At 37.4% G+C, this 18,827-nt stretch overlaps 1 protein-coding gene across 1 annotated transcript; it reads left to right on the top strand.

Annotated features, from left to right (window-relative positions):
• Positions 1 to 16,253: 16,253 nt before the first annotated feature.
• Positions 16,254 to 16,565, top strand: LOC141489510 (late cornified envelope protein 3C-like). Its single transcript, XM_074190093.1, has one exon. The coding sequence runs from the start codon at positions 16,254 to 16,256 to the stop codon at positions 16,563 to 16,565; it is 312 nt and encodes a 103-aa protein (XP_074046194.1).
• Positions 16,566 to 18,827: the final 2,262 nt, after the last annotated feature.

Genomic DNA, 18,827 nt, shown 5'->3' with positions numbered 1-18,827 from the left:
GAAGAAAAGAAAAGGTCTATGGATATGAAAGAGAAGAGACATAGCTAAATAGGAAGAAATAAACTTGGGTGTGTAGATGAAGAAGTGGTTGACCTGAAGTATGACTACATTATGGGAGGGGAATAAAATAGCTATCTATCCTAAGGTGTTCTGTCGTGTCCTAGAATGACTATGCTGTGTCAGAGCTATATCACAACCTAGAAATTGTTAGGAAATCCTTGCCTACAGAATGAGAGACAATATGATATGGTAGAAGAAACAAGGGATTTGGGGAATTTGAACTAGAGGACCCAACCTCATAGCTCTGCTCTGTCACTGCTGACTTGAAGACCAGACAACTCTTCTCATTTTTCAGACCCTTGGTTTCCTAACATGCAAAAAGGAGTGTTTTGGATGAGATGGAATAAAGTTAGTGCGAAAACTGTTGAATCTTTGACTTCATATCTTCCCTTCAATATGGGATATTCTAAAGATATGCTCATAGTTTGATGGGGATGATAAGGGACAATATATTTAAGAGCAAAGATAGATCCTTTCTCATCCTTCAGAGACCGCCCTTCCCCATGCAGCTACTCATTCATGCTGGCCACCTCAGCTAAATATGACAGTAACTGAGTAACAATAACAAAAAATCTAATCCAGAAGTCTTTGGAAGTTCTTTTATCTGTTTGGTTTAATATCTATTTTGTGAAAATTTCAGTTCAACTGATAAACTGTACCTCTGGTTCATTAGATTAAGTGAGAACATTCTAGAGTTCTACTAAATAATCAATCCACCTCCTGTTTCTCGAAACTAGAAGACTGTCCCTTCTTGACAGTTCTCTAGCTTCCCCACCTCCATGGTCTGTATGATTTCCCACAACTGTTCATCATTCTTGACTTTTCCCAATGAGTCTTTTACTTCATGAACTGGGTGGTTTCCAAAACTAGAATCACCTTTGTATTCTCTGATCTCTGCTCTATAGGATCTTCCCTATTAATGCTTTGGGCTTAGTGTTAAGGAGAGAAAAAGTTGATTAAGAAAGAACCAGGACGGAACCATTAAAACTATTCAATTTATCAGAGTAAAATTTTTGACTGGGAGCTCACAATCAGGAGAGAGAAAAATAATAGCTTTATTTTAACATTCTCCAAGAGTAGAAACAATACATTGATTGGGATTTCTCTAGGCATCCCAGGAGTCAGTAACATTACAGAAATGTGGCTTGGAGAACCAGGTATAATCATTACTTATCTGACTGACCCGTTAAAAAGGAAGCCATGACTTGAGAGGGTGGCTAGGGAGAAAGTCACACTGCAAGAGAAGTGAGCTCTTCACTTTCTCAGCCCACACAAAACTAAGGAAAATGAAGGAATTGATAGTTCTGTCTGCCTACTTACCAGTTTTGAAAATGCATATTTGTTTATTTTTAAAACACATTGTATAGTAAATGAGCAGCAACTAGGTTTCATTGAAGATAACAGTCACCCGTCAAAGATTCTCATGAGAAGCAGAAAAATGGCCAGCTCAAGAATGAAGATACTTCCAAAGAAATACACTAACCAGGGGAGCCAATAGCAGAATAAATGGAATTGATAAATGATCTCTTAAAGAGACCACACTGACACAGTAAAGAGAGGTAGAAGTAAAAGATGACAACTATTTATCAGAGAAGTAGTTACCCAAAAGAGATTCCAGATGACTCCAGAGGACAAAGTGAGACTTGTGACTGTGTACAGCTCTCCCTCATAGAAATCCAATTTATTTGCAAATCACATTATCACTTTCTTGGTCCTCTTCTAGAATGAAGGACAAAAACAGGGAGGTGAGTCGTCAGAAGAGACCAGACTGGACAGATTCCAGAAAACCCTAGAAATACTTCCATGATTGGAGGCAGAGTAAAGTGAGCAGAACCAGACAGATTTTGTGCACAATAAGAGCAACACTGTGTGAAGATAAACTTTGATAGACTTAGCTCTTCTCAGCAATACAGTGATCAAAGGCAATTCTCAAAGACTTGTGATTGAAATTGTCATCCACATCACATCCACACAGAGAAAGACCTATACAATCCGAATGCAGAAAGAGAATACCATTTTTACTTTTTAATTTGTTTTTTGTTCTTTCTTATTTTTTCTCATTTTGCCCTGATTCTTCTTTCACAGCATGACTAATATGGAAATTTGTGAAACATGATTATGCGTGTTTAATGCATATCAGATTATTTGCTACCATAGGGCAAGGAGAGGGAAAAGTGGGAAGGAGAAAAGCCTTACAAAATGAATGTTGAAAACTATCTTTGCATATAATTAGATAAAGAAATAAAGAAATTTCTTAAAAGAAATATAATTATCCAAGAAAATGAATGAAAATCAAAGGAGGAAGAGGAGGAGGAGAAGAAATATTCCTTTACCAAAAGGAAAGGTAGAAAAGGAAGCCCAGAATATGAGGAACAGTTTCATTCTTGGGACATACCAACATTTTCTATTTGCAAGTTCTGGGCTTCTTTCTTTTTGCATGGCAGTGAGGTTAAGTGGCTTGCCCAAAGTCACAGTTATCTAGTGCCTCAGGTTAGAATTTGAACTCCGGTCTTCCTGACTCCAGAGCTGATGCTCTATCCATCTCACTACCCAGCTTCCCCTGAACCGAGCTTCTTTAAAAAACTAACAACTACCTTAGCTTATGGTACCATTTCTAAAATAAACACCATTATTAGGGAACAAATATAAGACTGTCAAAGGAGATAAGGCTACTCTCTTTGGAGGACAAAGCCACGAGTCCATATACAGATTGCTGATAATGGATAGAATTTCAGTATCTGGAACTAGTAGGACTTTTGCCCATTGGTTGGGCTTCATGAATATTCCCCCAGCTAAATAATAATAATAATAATAATTATTATTGTAGTTAACAATAAGAAGAATAATGATAATAGGGGCAACTAGGTGGCACAGTGGATAAAGCACCGGCCTTGGGGTCAGGAGTACCTGGGTTCAAATCCAGCCTCAGACACTTAATAATTACCTAGCTGTGTGGCCCTGGGCAAGCCACTTAACCCCATTTGCCTTGAAAAAAACCTTTAAACAAAGAATAATGATAATAATAACTAGCATTTACAGATGAAGAAACTGATGTTTAGAGAGATTCAGTGCACCCAGAGTCACAAAACCAGGGGCTCTAAGCGTGGCACTCTATCCCTTAATCCACATGGCTTTCTTACCTTCTTGGTGAGTGGAAATCTGTTAATCTCAATAAATGACACAGTATTCTTAATGTATCCTCATGATCATAGAGGAGACACCTTGGAGCTGCCATGACCTTTTTTTCCAATTTATTTATTTTTTGATTTTTGCAAGGCAGTGAGGTTAAGTGACTTGCCCAAGGTTACATAGCTAAGTAATTTTAAGCATCTGGTGTTGGATTTGAACTTGGGTCCTCCTGACTCCAGGGCCAGTACTTTATCCACTATGCCACCTAGCTGCCCTTCTTCCATGACCTTTTGTAATGAAAGGGACACAAGATTTGTAATCAGAAGACCTGAGTTCAAATTCTGATTCTTCTATATGTCAGCTGTGTAATGTTGTCAAGTATTCTCAGTTGACTCTAGGCTTGTGGATCAACCTATTTTGACAAGAATAAACACTTGGATGGATGGATAGAGAGAGAGAGAGAGAAAGAGAGAGAGAGAGAGAGAGAGAGAGAGAGAGAAGATGAGAGATAGAGAGAGAACATAGATGGTAGATAGAGATAAATTTGTACATGTTTATCTTAAATCTAGGTATATATAATATATAATATAATATACTATATATAATATAATACCTATGTATATAGTATGTATGTAGCTACATACACATATATATACAGACAATATATTATGTAGACATTTAAAACACACTTTGTTCACATATAAGAGTATATATATATGTGTATATATATATATATATATATATATATATATATATATACATATATATTTAGTTTTTGCAAGGAAATGGGGTTAAGTGGTTTGCCCAAGGCCACATAGCTAGGTAATTATTAAGTGTCTGAAGCCAGATTTGAACTCAGGTCCTCCTGACTCCAAGGCCAGTACTCTATCCACTGTGCCACCTAACAACCCCAAGTATATATATTTTTGTATGTATATGTGGTATATATGTTTACATATATATGTATATATATATGTATGTATGTATATTTGTGGAAAATACTCTAGTCCTAGAAACTATGTACTTTGGCTAAGCCCCACTGCAACCCCAGCCAAATCCCACCTGCTTGCTCAGAATCAGGATAAGAAAGTACCTTTAGTGCAGAACAGTTCAAATTAGCTATCTGAAAAAAATATAATTAAAGAGTAGTGGAGAGGAAAGGAAAGGTCAGGGAAATGGACCTAATGTGAAGACTCCAAGTTTGGCAATTGTTTCAGTAGTCCCTGGTTTACCTGGGGTCTAGCATTTAAGGATTAAGTTTGGGTGGAAAGGATTGGTGCTTTTCTGACATGGTGGCTTCCTTACCATTTCCCTTGCTACCCTGACCCAGGACAAATTTCTGTGAGAAACTCCCAGAGAAACCCAGGAGCCATGGCTCACAGCATCTGCTACAGGACTTAAATTTATTGATGTATCTTTCAGAGAATGTGCTTTGTTCCTTTAATGATCTTGGTAAAGAAATGCTTAGCATTTTGTAGTCTGAGGGGTCATTCAAACAAAATCCAGAACCTGAGGGGTTTCATTATAATATAATTAAATCATTGCTTTTAGAACAGAAGGAGTCTTAGAGACCAATGAGTACATCCCCTTCATTTTACAGGTGAGGAAATTGAGTAACTAATTCAGGGTCACACAAATAGTGAATGTCAGAGACAGGATTCAACTTAAGGTCCTTATGAGAAGGTGAGGCTGACCAGGCTTGGGAAGCATCAAGAAGATCCTGGGGCGGCTAGGTGGTGCAGTGGATAAAGCACAGGCCCTGGAGTCAGGAGTACCTAGGTTCAAATCCAGACTCAGACACTTAATAATTACCTAGCTGTGTGGCCTTGGGCAAGCCACTTAACCCCATTTGCCTTGCAAAATCCTTAGAAAAAAAAAGAGAATCCCAAACTCCCCCACTTATATCCCCCACTAGCTCAAAGCAGAGCAACTAAGGAGTGAAGAAAGTTTTCCTAGTCTTTGTCAGTGTAGCCTTTTGGCTTCCCCCATGTAAATCCCTTCCTTTACTGTCTCCATTCAAACATTAGCCCTGGCTACCTGTTTTTGTTCTTTAGGCATTAGTATTTCACTGTTTTCATTGGGAGGGGTCTCCAATAAGTTCAGGATCCCCATATAGGCCAGAGAATAATGACTATTCTTAGAGTCACCTCTTCCTTCCACAAATGGCCCAGCTATCAGATTCACAAAAGACCTTCCTTTCCTCCCTCCTGACAGACAGAATTGCCACATCCTTCATACACCTGACCCCAACACAACAAAGGGAGACTTTCTCTGTCAGAAACACTAGGAGACCAGGTAATTGGTGAGTTGTGAATCTGGTGAAAATGGACTCTGTCAGGAGGACTGGGGAATAGAAAGAGCTCTGATAACAGCTTTCCCAACAGTGACTTTCCATTAAATTAAAGGCTTCCAAATAGTTTTTAAATGGGGCTCCTTCCCCGCAACAAACACTTTGTATTTTGCTACCCTGCAAATTCCCACCTACATTCAAGCTACAAATTCTAACTAGTATAAGATAATTCATACTAAAATGAAAAATGATGCTTTTCTAGACTACTTTCATTTTAATTAGGATTAATAGTCATATAATACATATAAGATCATCATTATTCATATTTATTTGAAAAAATAATAACCTCTTACAGAGAATTTTAAGATCTGCAATGTGTTTTTACCTGTGTGACTCTAGATAAGTCACTACTCCAGACCTCAGTTTCCTTACTTGTAATACTATGAATTTGAATTCAATAATTCAGGACTAAATCATAACCTTGAATTTTGTTGAACTCCAGACTTTCACTATCATGTTTCAGAAACATCTTTAACCTAGAAACTTACTCCAGTCCTAGAATTATTAGTATTCTGAAAGTATCCTCTACCTCTTTGGCCTCCCATTCCTATTGGATAACTCTTCCCAGGACCTCTAGGAAGGTATTATATTAGTTTAGGTGATAGTGATGAAGATTTGTGTATATGTATTTATATATATATATATATATATATATATATATATGTATAAATATAAATTTATGTGTATATATATATAGGGGGCATTTATAAAAATATATAACTAAACTTAAATTATATATTACATTCATTTAAGATAGACCATGTACATTTAATATATATTATATATTAATATATGCATTTAATACATACCATGTACATTTAATACATGCACATTTAATATATACCATGTACTCTATCTATATAACATACTATATGTAATAAATTATATTTATATAACACATGCTGTAAATGTCTATATATGTATACATGTAGATAGAGGATAGATAGGCAGATAGGCAGATAGATTTACATTTTTCTCCACTATTTTCATAAGCCCAGACATTTAATTAAATAATAAATCCATCCCTGATTTGTAACTTTTGCCAATTTTCTTGGTGCAAATGCTCAACCTAAAAATTTAACAAATGGATCTATGAACTGGTATAAATCAATGCTAATACACTCATGGACAAAATTACTATCACCAAGTGAAGTGGACTGAGGCATACCAGGTTGCATTTTTGGGGATTCATATTTATTTCCCATGGAGCATCTCCTGAATTTGTTCCATAGCTGATTAGACTTTTCATTACCACAAAATTCCAATCCCTGAATTATCATGGCCTGAAACAGCTCTCCAAAGTGTCTAGGTTGGGGAGAATATCTTGGCAAGTTCCTATCAACTGGTCTCTTGTTGGTCAGCACAGACCTATTTTATAGATGAGAAAGTCACACTTCAGGGAAATGAAGCAAATTTCCCTTATTCACACAATTAATGAGGGTCAGAAGTAGGTTTGGACCTATTCTAGCCTTTTATCCACCAGGTCACAGCAGGTGTCAGGAATCTACAGACACAGGTCTGGTAACTCTCCTCAACTCACACATCTAAATACTCCAAGGCAACCGTAACCTGCTACCAAGATTTTTTTAAACACATCTTTCTCTTTGTGTTCTTGTCTTATATCTAGACCAGGACCAGATCTCCTCTTGTTCCCCCTGTTATTAGAGTGGGTGAGAGCTGTCTCCCACTTTCCTCTCATCCTGGAAACTCTTTGAGGAGATCACTTACCTGCTTATCTGTAGCAGGGCAGCTCTCCAAGGTCCCCTGGCAAAATGTTGATTCATCCACAATTACCAGCAATCCATTCCATAGGGAAGAAGGTAATAGGCTTAGTTCCTATGAACTGAGGTCCCACCTTACACACAGCCCCACCCTTACCCAAAGGTTTGAGGGAAGTATCCACCCTCCCTTCAGAAATGAGCCTGTGACTCATAGAATTCCAGAAAGCTAGAGCTGGAAGGAATCATTGAAGCTAATTGCTTAACCTTACAAAAAAAGAAAAAAAGAGGTCTAGAGAGGTGAAGCAATCATGTAGCAAGTAGGAGAGTTGGAATTTAAAGTCAGGTCTCTGATTTCCATTCATTGATTGTTTTCACTTCACCAGGTTGTTCATCACTCATTCATTCACTTATTCACCACTTGTTTATTAGATAATTACCATATTAATGCACTATACTTGGTGTATATGGATTTGAGGGGAGGCAGAGTCTCAGATTTATACTTACCAGGCAACATCAGGCATATAAGCACATGTAAGCTCTAACTTATCTATTTTTTCTGCATTTAGTCAATCTTCATAATGATATTATTCTTTCTTATGTGCACTTTGTAGGAAAAAATTCCCTTATAGTTATTTGCCCTCAAGGGATTCTGTCATAGAGTGGTCAAGATGAAAACATGGTCTTGTTTTCTACCTTCCATCCCAGAATGTATTTTTAAAAGCCCATTTGAGTGATCTTTGGGGTTTCCTCTATTGACATTGTGTCTGTGCTAATTTTATCCAGGTTTTTTTTAAAACTTGACAACTGTAGAGAAATCCTTTTGTTCATCCCTTGCTGATCATTGCATTCCTAATAATGGTCCCTACCCATTTAGTTTTATTCACTGAAGATCTCACCTCCAGCCTCACCCTAGTAGATGGCAAATCTGTCTTATTTGACTTAGAACATCAAGGTCATATCATGAGAGATCCCCACCTCTATTTCCAATAATTTCTCTGTCTAAATTCATCCTTCTCTTCTTTCTACCTCTCTTAGAGAAGAAATGGTCCGTTTTCTTGTCAAACCTAATTGCTATACCTATGACTGGGATCTCATCTATTAGGGACTCAATCTTCAATTGTCTGTTCTCTCTGTGTCACTCTGTCTCTGTGTCTTTCTCTGACTCTTTCTGTGTGTGTGTGTGTGTGTGTGTGTGTGTGTGTGTGTGTGTGCGTGTGTGTCTGTCTGTCTGTCTCTCTGTCTCTGTCTCTCTTGGTCTTTCTGTCTTTCTCTGTCTCTGTGTCTCTGTGTTTCTCTCTCTCTCTCTCTCTCTCTCTCTCTCTCTCTCTCTCTCTCTCTCTCTCTCTCTCTCTCTCTCTCTCTCTCTCTCTCTCTCTCTCTCTCTCTCTCTCTCTCTCTCTCTCTCTCTCTCTTCCTTCTTTCTATCCCTTGCCTCTGCTACCACCTCATTATCTTTTCAATTCTCTTGATTACTACCAAACTTCTAAAAAAAAGATGAATTTTTCTTCCCTTTTCTTTTTCCTTTCTCATTTCTCTCCCCAACTAATTCTTCAAATCCTTGCCATCTGGCTTTTATCCCCATCTCTCCACTACAATTGTTCTCTTCAGAGTTACTAAAGATGGGATCATAGAATTCAGACTAAGACTGAAAGATAAATTTGAACTCTGGTCCTTAGATTCGAAAATCCAAGGCACAAGCACACAATGGGGCAGAAATGACTAGAAGGCTGTTTATATACATTAGACCTTGGAGTATTAGTGAACTATAAACTCAATATGAAATAGTAATATGGTATTCTGGTCTTTTGTGTGCTGTGTTCCACTGTATACAACTTTTCATGACTCCATTTGGGGTTTTCTTGGCTAAGATACTAGTTTGCTTTTTTCCTTCTCTAGCTTGTTTGACAGATAAGGAAACTGAGACAAAGAAGATTAAATGACTTGCTCAGGGTCACATTGCTAGTAAGATCTAAGGCCAGATTTGAAAATGAGAAAAATGAGACTTCCTAACTCTAAATCTGGACCCCTATCCACCAGGATTCCTAGGGTGCCTGAATAGAGGAATTGTTTCTACAGAGAGGTAATACTTGAACTTTTCTCTATCCTGATCAATCAATCTATAATATGATGATCCACCTTAGGAACCACTCAAATGGGAGAATATATTAAGAGATGATTGGTTGAGAGAAAAAATTTGGAGACCTTAGTCATCTTAAAAATTTTTAAAGATTATTATATGTAAAACATTAGACTTGTGCTGATTGGCCTCAAATGGTAAAACAAGGACCATAGGTAAGTGTTATAGGGAGGAAAATTTTTTCTCATTACTAGGACAAAAAAATAAAGTTTCTGGTTCTTTTCTACTTACAAAAAAAGAAATATTGTTATAAACATATGCCTTATATGAGACTTTTTTCTTTAGACAAGGATTTTCATGGGGTATGCACTTAGCAGCAGAATCTCTAGGTCAAAGGACAAGAACTTTATTTGTAGTCATTTTATTTGTAAAATTCCAGGTGGTTTTTAATGTCTGTACTAATTCACAGCTTCTCCAACAATGCATCCACATACCTCTTTCTACAGGCCTTCCAATATAGACTACATCAACTTTTTTTTTAGCTTTTATCATCTTTGATAACTTTTTAAAACATTATTCTCAAATTTGAATGGATCAGTGTTCTATTCAGATGACTGTGTATAAAAAGTTGTTCTGTGTTAATTCTTAGGCCTCAGTATGGTTTTATTATTCAAGTTCCCCAGGATATTATGAATTGTGTATTTGAAATATGAAGATTTTTCATCTCTCAGTTTGTGAAAAATCTTAAGCTTCTGATATATTATTCTGGGCATTGGGTCATATTGGCTAGGTATTCATTTGGAAGATGCTAAATATTTATAATCTACTACATCATCAATATTGTTGCTGCTATTGTTGCTTGGTCTTCATTATATCTTTCTTCTCAAGTTTTCCCTAAGATATTCAAATAGTAATGGTCCTGACTCAAGTAATTATTCTGCCACTATCCCTAAAATTCAATGTTCTTTTGACTATTACAAAAAGGGATAAAATAATAGCTTTTGCAGTTGAATAAATTCAACTTTATTATATTCTTTCGATGAAAGCATCATCAGGATAATCTGTCCATCCATTTTGCATTTATGAAGACCTTACTGTGTGCTAGGCATTGTGGTAAATATAGAAGCTACAAGAAGAGAGGGAAAAAAGACAGTTGCTGCCTTCAAGGAGCTTCCATTCTAAGACACCACATATACAAAACTGAAAAGAGTAGGATAAAATGCTGAACAAAGAGATACAGCTTGAGGACACCATAGAGGAAGTCCTGATTACAGTTTCAATGAGATATTGCTAAACTGGATGCCCTTCTTCCATGGACATTCTGACTGGAGCTGCCCATTCAGATAGAGACCCAGAGGGGTAGTGGGTACTTCCAAAATGTGAATACTGGGACTGGAATGAGATTTCATATTGAACAACTGCAGTCCAGTACAAAAGCCTAGAGAACAACATGGATGGCATGGCATACCTCATCCTCGTCTGGTATAATTTTGAATTCTTCAGCTAGTCCTTTGAATGTTTTCCTTTAGGCGTAGCTTAGAGATTTTGAATATTTTTGTATAGGAAGATCTAGTGAAACTCTAATTCTTAGTCATTTATGAATTAATATTAATTCCAGTTAATTGCAGATAACAGTTCAGTTTTAATACAGTCCAGTTCTAATACAGTTTACCAGTTGAATTCTCCAGGAGATTTTAAGGTCTATATTTACAATATGAGGTTGTACCCTCTGTCAATCCATGAAAAATAGTGAGTTGGTTTTAAAGAATTCTGGCCACCAAGTCATCTTTAACTAAGTATTTGGGAGGCACTAAACTTTGGCAGCCTGTAGTGTGGTTGCACAATATCCACCATTTCCTTGAATGTTATACTAATAATTAAGGATTTTTTTCAAGGATTATCCTTCTGTAATTTCTGGTAGCAATTATCTGGTCCTAAATTACCATTGTGAATCCTTCTATTTCCATAAGCAAATCCACATGACTCAGTCATTTTTAGATGCTTCATTGTAGGTATTTTTGTTGGCCAAATTCTTCTAGATGTAGCCCATGGAAGGTCTTTGGATTTCACTTTTGAATCTTAGCTATGTCTTAGACCATCTTATGAAGACAAGGAATTTTCACATTTATTTGAAAAATCCAATCATAGAAACCTCTTAGTTTCCCTTGCTCACACTCATTGACATGACTTTGATTGTTCTGACAGTATATCTATAGTTTTAATGTGCTTATCAAATATTCTAAGAACATCTCTTATCCTCTTTCTCCTTTTGGTGTGGAAGTGCTCATCTTTCTATGCTTTCTTAGGACAACAGGCCCTGCATTTTTGAAAATATTATACAGATTTTTGAGAGATTATTTTCCAATTCTGTCATGATCAATTTTTTAATCTGGAAAGTATACATTAAGGATGGAATTATGTGGGTGTTAAATGTCTCAAACATGTTCTTCCCAATCAACTTTCATTTCAGAATACCAATAGAATTCTTGATGCATTATTATTTTTATTACACATTTAAAAACATATTTTTATAAATAATGCATAATAAATTAAATTCTCTAAAAGTATCAATGATACCAGTGAACAGTCCAAATCAGAATCAGAAGGTTAGGCAGCTAGAAAGTGAACAAAACAACAATACTGAAGAACCCCAATAACCAATAAGCACAAGTCCAAGGGTAGTAATGAAATCAGAGGGAAGAAAGAAAAGGAATCCAAAGATTCCAATAACTGTAGAAAAAATTTCCACAGAAAAGGAAAGAAATAGATTATCAATTATTTGACATATTGGAACATGTGTGCATGTATTTGTGTGTGTTTGTGTACGTGTGTGTATGTGTGTGTGTTTCAGTGGGGGGGGCGCTATTCAGAGTAGAGACTATAAGATTCACAATCATTTGTCTCTCCTAAGTCTGGTCAAAGATAGTTGGCTATCTTATTCCCATGTTTTTGGAAAAGACAGGCCAAATATAGAACCAAGTACTAAAGGAGAAAAGTGACAGACTGAGCTTGGCTTCTTCTGATAGGTCCTACATATGATGAGGTCAACTCTACTCTTTTCATCTATGGGAAGAAACGATGAATTTAAGTGGAAATATTAATGTTTGTCCAGGTAACAGTAAAACACCTTAGTTTTCTCAAATCTTCCCATGATTGGCATTCATTGCTATCATAAATGGACACCTCCTGCCACTTTCAACCAGGGTCTTCTTAACTATTTTAACTCACTGTTTCTCATACCCCCCAGAGAAGATAAGTAATTCCTCATCCAATAGCATCAAAGAGACCTGATGAAAATGTACCAGTAATTCTCTTGACTTTGGCCACACAGTTTGCACAAGTCCTGACTGAATCCACTGACCACTGGCCTGCCTGGTTATCCCAGTTCATCAAGAGATCTCAAATCCTCCCTGAGTTCAGATTTTAGAACTGTCTATTGAGCAACTGCAGTCATAAATGACTGGTAGGGTGGGGACTAGGTGGCAAGCAGGACAGGATCCTTTCCTACTCTCATCATTGGAATTGCTACCTGTTTCATCATGGCATGATATTTATAGTAAAGTGACATTTCACTTAGTACATGAAGGCTTACAAAGCTTACATGAATTATCTCATTAGATCATTAATGTCCTTATCATCAACAATACTTCCATGACCACATAACCATCATCATCACTGTCCTTACCACTATCATCATCATCATCACTCACTGCCACAATCACCACTGTCATCATCATTGTCTTTACCATCATTATCAATATTGCCACCACCACTATTATCAACATCACCATCATCATTATCCTAACCCCACCATTATCATTGTCTTTATCATCATCATTATCAATACCACCACTGTGATCATCATTGCTACTCTTAATAGGAATTTGTTGAGGTCCGACCCAAGGGAAGTACAGGTCTATTCACTAAATACACATAGTGTTGTAGGATCCAAGGATCAAAGATTTAGAAAGGAAAGAGTTCAGAGGTCATCTAATTCCACCCACTCATTTTGCTAAATTGATTCCTGAAGAGCTTAAATTACTTACCTAAGGTAGCAGCAGAGCCAAGATTTGAATTCAGATTCTTTGACCTTAGATCCAGGGCTTTTCCCATTCTTCCTATTCTGACATCTCTTATACAATATAGTTAGTACTCCTCTTATGACACCTATTTTTTCTACATTTCAATATAGAGATTTGTGAATTCATTGTCCCCTTATTAAACTATAGCCTCCTCAAGGGCAGAAGCTATGTATTAGTCTTCTTATCAGAAACCCTGGCCAAAGAGTCTCATAAGGAAAAAGGCCCTCAAGTATTTGATGAAACAATGATTGAATGGAAAAAAATGAATAGATGGCCAGTCACTCCCTTTTGGTTTCCCCCCCAAAATAAAAGAATAACCATTCAATATCTCAGGAAAGGGAGAGTTTGAGGATAAATCTCTATGCTGAGGGGAGGATATGTGGATGAAACTGGGAAGTGAATGTCTCATAAAGATATGTCTTGGAGAAGCCTCAACTCAATACTGGAGACTGTAGGAGAAGATTCCAGGGCACAATAATTAGATTGCAGATAGAGAAGTAGAGAAGAGGTCACATATTCCAATCTTTTCATTTTAGAAATGTAGAAAATAAAACCTAAATGGTTTATGGGGTTTATGCTAGGTCATAGAAGTGGTAAATAGTAGGGTCAAGATTTAAATTTGACCTTTTGACTCCTAGTTAAGAGTTCCTGGACTACCCTGGATTTTGTGCAGGAGGATAGTTATAGGGAGAAGAGTGGTCTTTGATGTTTTGGACATTTCTAGACCTGAAGTCTAGTCCTTGCCCAAAGGCTAAACTTAATGACATTTTCTTAGATTTCTGTTTGATTTGGGAATTTCCAAATTTTAGGAAGGATGTGGCTTTCTAAAAGTATGCAATGCCTCTCTTTTCCTCCAATATGTGTGAGACTACTTTCAAAAATGACACTATGTAGGATCCATCCTAGAATTACCAAGGGAGCTGGGTGACCCAGTGGATAAAGCATAGACTTTGGATGCAAGAAGACTTGAGTTCAAATTCAACCTGATGCTTGATACTTTCTGGCTGTGTAACCTTGGGCAAGTCACTTAACCCTAATTGGCACATATCCAGGGTTATCTCAAGTTGTCCTGATTCATATCTCTGGAGGAGAAAGTGAGGCTAGTGACTGTGCACAGCACCCCCTCACTCAAATCCAATTCATGTGCATGTCCTGGCATCACCTCCCTGATGTCAAGGTCTTCATCCAGAGTGAAGACTGAACAACAACAACCAAGAGTTTTTGAAATGAAAACTGCTCTGGACTTCTCTTTTGAGGATTTGGGTTTCTTTCCCCTAATCACTCCTCTGATCTTAGATGATGCCTTCCTGGTCTCAGTTTCCTCATCTGTAAAATAAAAAAGAGGCTAGACTACAAAACAGCTAATATCCCTTTCAAGTGAATGATCCTTATATTACCTCATGTCTATGCACGAGAGATTGGGAAATGCCAGGAATTGTCTGACACATGTCATGGGTTGGGAAGGACACTCTTCCTCTTAGAGAGCTGAGACTCTTGCCAACAACTCTGCCTGAGATGCCCTTTATAAGGTGGCTTTGTCTTTGGCTCCTCACCCACTCTGGTTCTTCAGCAGAGAGTACCTATCACTGTCTGTGATCAAGGTGAGTGTTTGTATAAGAGCCTGGGGAAAGACTTGGAGGAGGGTGTTGGAGGAGAGAAGAGGAGAAAGCATACAGAATAAAAGGGGGGCTTTAGAGGGGATGAAGAAGAAAGGATAAAAGGGCTAAGGAGCAAACAGATTTAAATCAAGTGAGAAGTACAGCAGTGGTGAAGAACAAAAGTTTGAATTTTGGATTTGTGGGACAGTGGATAGTTGGAAATAGAGTCAGATAAACTCAGTTGAAATTCTGTTCTTAACTTACTAGCTATGTGATCCTGGGCAAGTCACTTAGTTTCTGTCTGCCTCAGTTTTCTCATCTGTAAACTGGAGATAATAACACCTACTTCTCAATGTTGTTGTGGTGATAAAATGAGATAATGTTTGCAAATTCTTTGAAAATGTCCAATGCCAGTTATTATCACTATATTTTTATTATATCATGTTATTGATACTATTATTATCATTATCATTATATACTGTTGGGGAATTGGCCTGGATCTTCCCAGATGGAAAGTCAAAAGCTTATTGTCTAGAGGGCAGGGAGCAGCAGACATCTTATTCATAGAAACTGTAAAATTTTGTAATCCTTTTGATAGTCCAGGCTTTGAAGGGAGTTAGTCACCTCCTTTATCAAGACCACACATAGTTGAAGTAAAAGAGATTCTGCAGAATTTCTCAGGCTAAATTAAGATAAGATCTGAGACTCTCATGAGGAACCTTTTATATGATGCAATTCCTTCTATCAATCCAAGTTGCAACTCTTCTAGTTTTAGAAACTTGGACAGAGCCCTGAGATGTTATGACTTGTCCAGGGTCACACAGTCACTCTGTGTCATAGGCAGGACTTGTCTCAGGTCCTTCTGGCTTTGAAGCTGGCTCCCTGGCCAAGGCACAATGCTGCCTTTCAGGTCACATGGACATGTTCAAAAACTGTTCCTAACCATCAGTATTAGAGCTAGATGTTCATTCTCTGATTCACAAATTTTCACCTGAATATGTTTGTCTATAGGAATAATTTTAAATCTTTTACTACTAGGTATTAATGTATATCAGTATTATTAGTAGTATATATTAGTAATTAGTATAATTTTAGTAATATTAGTATATTAGTAATAGAAAAAGTTGTGTCTTCACAGAATGGATTGATTCAAAAGGGATTTTTTTAAATTCTCTGGATCTCAAGGATCTGAAAAATTCCACTATTATCTTTCAGATTGACTGAACTCACCCAGAGATGTCCTGCCAACAAAATAAGCAGCAGTGCCAGACCCCTCCCAAGTGTCAGACCCCCAAGTGTCCTCCCAAGGTCCTTCCCCAGGCACCATACCTTCCTCCTGTCTCTTCTGGCTGTGGGGCCAGTTCTGGAGGATGCAGCAGCTCTGGCTCTGAGGGTGGCTGCTGTCTGTTTTCCCATCTTCACAGATCTGATGGATGCAGGAGTCGGAACTCTGGCAGCTGTGGCAGTGGCATTGGGCATCTCCTGCAATCTAACAACTTTGGTGGTAGCTCTGGAGGCTGTGGTGGTGGCTCTGGGGGCTGTTGCTAACCTGGGACCCTTTGTTGAGGAGCCGAACTTAAAGCAAAAGATCTTCCTCTCCTTTCTCTTAGTTAATTCGACCTCCCACCTATACCACTCTAGTATCTAAGCTGCTGAGATGTGTTTTGTGATCTGAAAGACCCCAAGATTATCATTTCATCTCATCTCAAATTCCCCAAATTTCAGAGTTGAATCCAACCTTTTCTGCATCATTTATCTAATACAACAATAAAGCTCTATCTGGTCACAGATGTTGTCTTCTCACTGTTCTTTCTGAAACATCAATGACTCCCTTTTGACCAAGGACCACCCCATATTTCCTGGTTGTGTGTGCTCAAAGGTTGCTTTGGAGGGGTCAATGTAAAGGGATTTCTCAAGATTTCTATGGAAGGGAATGGAGATATTTTGTGTATGCTAAATTCAAATGAAAAAATCATTTGATTTTTAAGAATTAATTTTCCCCATGGGAAAATTTCAGAGAACAGACGACAGAAGACTCTGGAGCTGACCCACTGAGAAACATGAAAGGTTTTTATCTGTTTTTAGCCTGGACCTCCTAGTCTTTGAGACCCCCTGTGTCTTTCATCTCCCTAAATAAGATCTAGTCACTGAAGTACTCCATCCCAAGAGTTTCTTAGAGACTCCTTCCTTTCTCTTAAGTTCATCCCTACAGAGACTAAAACCTTTCTCCAGGTGCCTATAATTAGCAGATACCTACACTCCCTCCGAGGTTCAGAAGGGCCAATGGAAAAGATCAGTTCACCTTTTCTGTCTTTGCCAGATAGAAAGGAGTTGATGGAGCAAGATTGCAGGGAGCAAAAAGCACACAAGAAGGATGAGTGGACCATAGATTTGGAAGTAGAAAAGATTTTAATATTTACAAAGTCTAAGTCCCTTTCTTCATAAATGAGAATGCTAAATCTCAAAGGGATGTTGGGATTTGAACAGAACTGACTACAAATTCATTGCTTTTTTCCTGTGGTCCTGTCTTGGGGTTTATGGCTTCTTTTTACAGCATTGGAGATACCCACACCCAGTCCCCTCCCAAGACTCTAAACATTCCAGATTGGTATTCAACTCACACATAGCATATGGGTTCTTATGATCCACATTACTTTTTCTTGCATTTAGTTCTTTATTTTTTTACATTATTTTAATTTCAAATATTTTCTTTTTAATAATAAATGTATTGTTATTTTATATGCATTTATGATCTGTCTCTTCCACTACCTACAAATATATTCTAATATGACAGTTACAAGAAAAAAATGGGATGGTCACTAAATTCTAATAACATTGTCATCAACTTATACAATGTCCACTGTCATTGTGAATGTGGCCACTATTAAGCTTTAAGGGTGCCTCATTTTCCATGGTGGTGCCTCAGAAAAGGAATCCTGACCTCTGGGCTATAGGACAGGGATTCAAATTCTCTTTCTATCACTTACTAATTATATGATCATGGGCAAGTGTTTTTTAATATTCCTAAATCTCAGTTTTCCATCTATAAAATGAATATAATAATTCTTACCCTTCTTAGCTAAACCATTTTTATGGAGAAAATAATTTATGTACCTTATGAGTATAAGTTATTACTATATCTAATTTTATTGAAGCAGTCCCCTAGTATGTGACATTGACTTTTTTCATCTTATAAATGGGACAACTAAGTGGATGGAACACTAGGAATAGAATCAGAAGGATTTACTAAAGAACATTTACTATCTGTGTGACAAGAACTGGGCAAGTTTCTTAGTCCTATTTTCCTCAATCACTCATCTGTAAAATGAGGTGCAGAACGAAATGTCAAACTACTGCCAAGAAAACCCCAAATGGGTCATGAAGAGTTGAACATGACTGAAATGACTGAAAAGAAATAGCATCCTCTATATAATGCTGCTAGAAATAACTGGGTTTACATTACATTATCTCTCCTTTGGTGAATGTTTCCTTTGGATCTGAGGGTGCCTATTGTAGGATATCTATATCAGATCATTTGTCCAAATCCAGAAACCTAGGGATATATGACTGAGGAATATTATAGGAGATGCTGGAGAATTATGGAATCAGAGAATGGCAGGGTCCCAGCATATCCTTTCTTATCTAGGTAGCATCCTCATTTATAGGGAAGGGAACACTCCCTAATACCTTTCAATTGAATCCTTTTTCTTTCCAAAGCCACCCAGCCCAAGCTATATTTCCTCATTTCTGTGTTACTGCCACATTAAACCACAACCACTTGCTCTGCCCTCAGGAACTTCTCCATCCAAG

Source organism: Macrotis lagotis, chromosome 5 (assembly GCF_037893015.1).
Source record: "Macrotis lagotis isolate mMagLag1 chromosome 5, bilby.v1.9.chrom.fasta, whole genome shotgun sequence".
NCBI lineage: Eukaryota > Metazoa > Chordata > Mammalia > Peramelemorphia > Peramelidae > Macrotis > Macrotis lagotis.
Note: the sequence above shows the minus strand (reverse complement) of the source record. Positions and strands in the feature narration are given on the sequence as shown.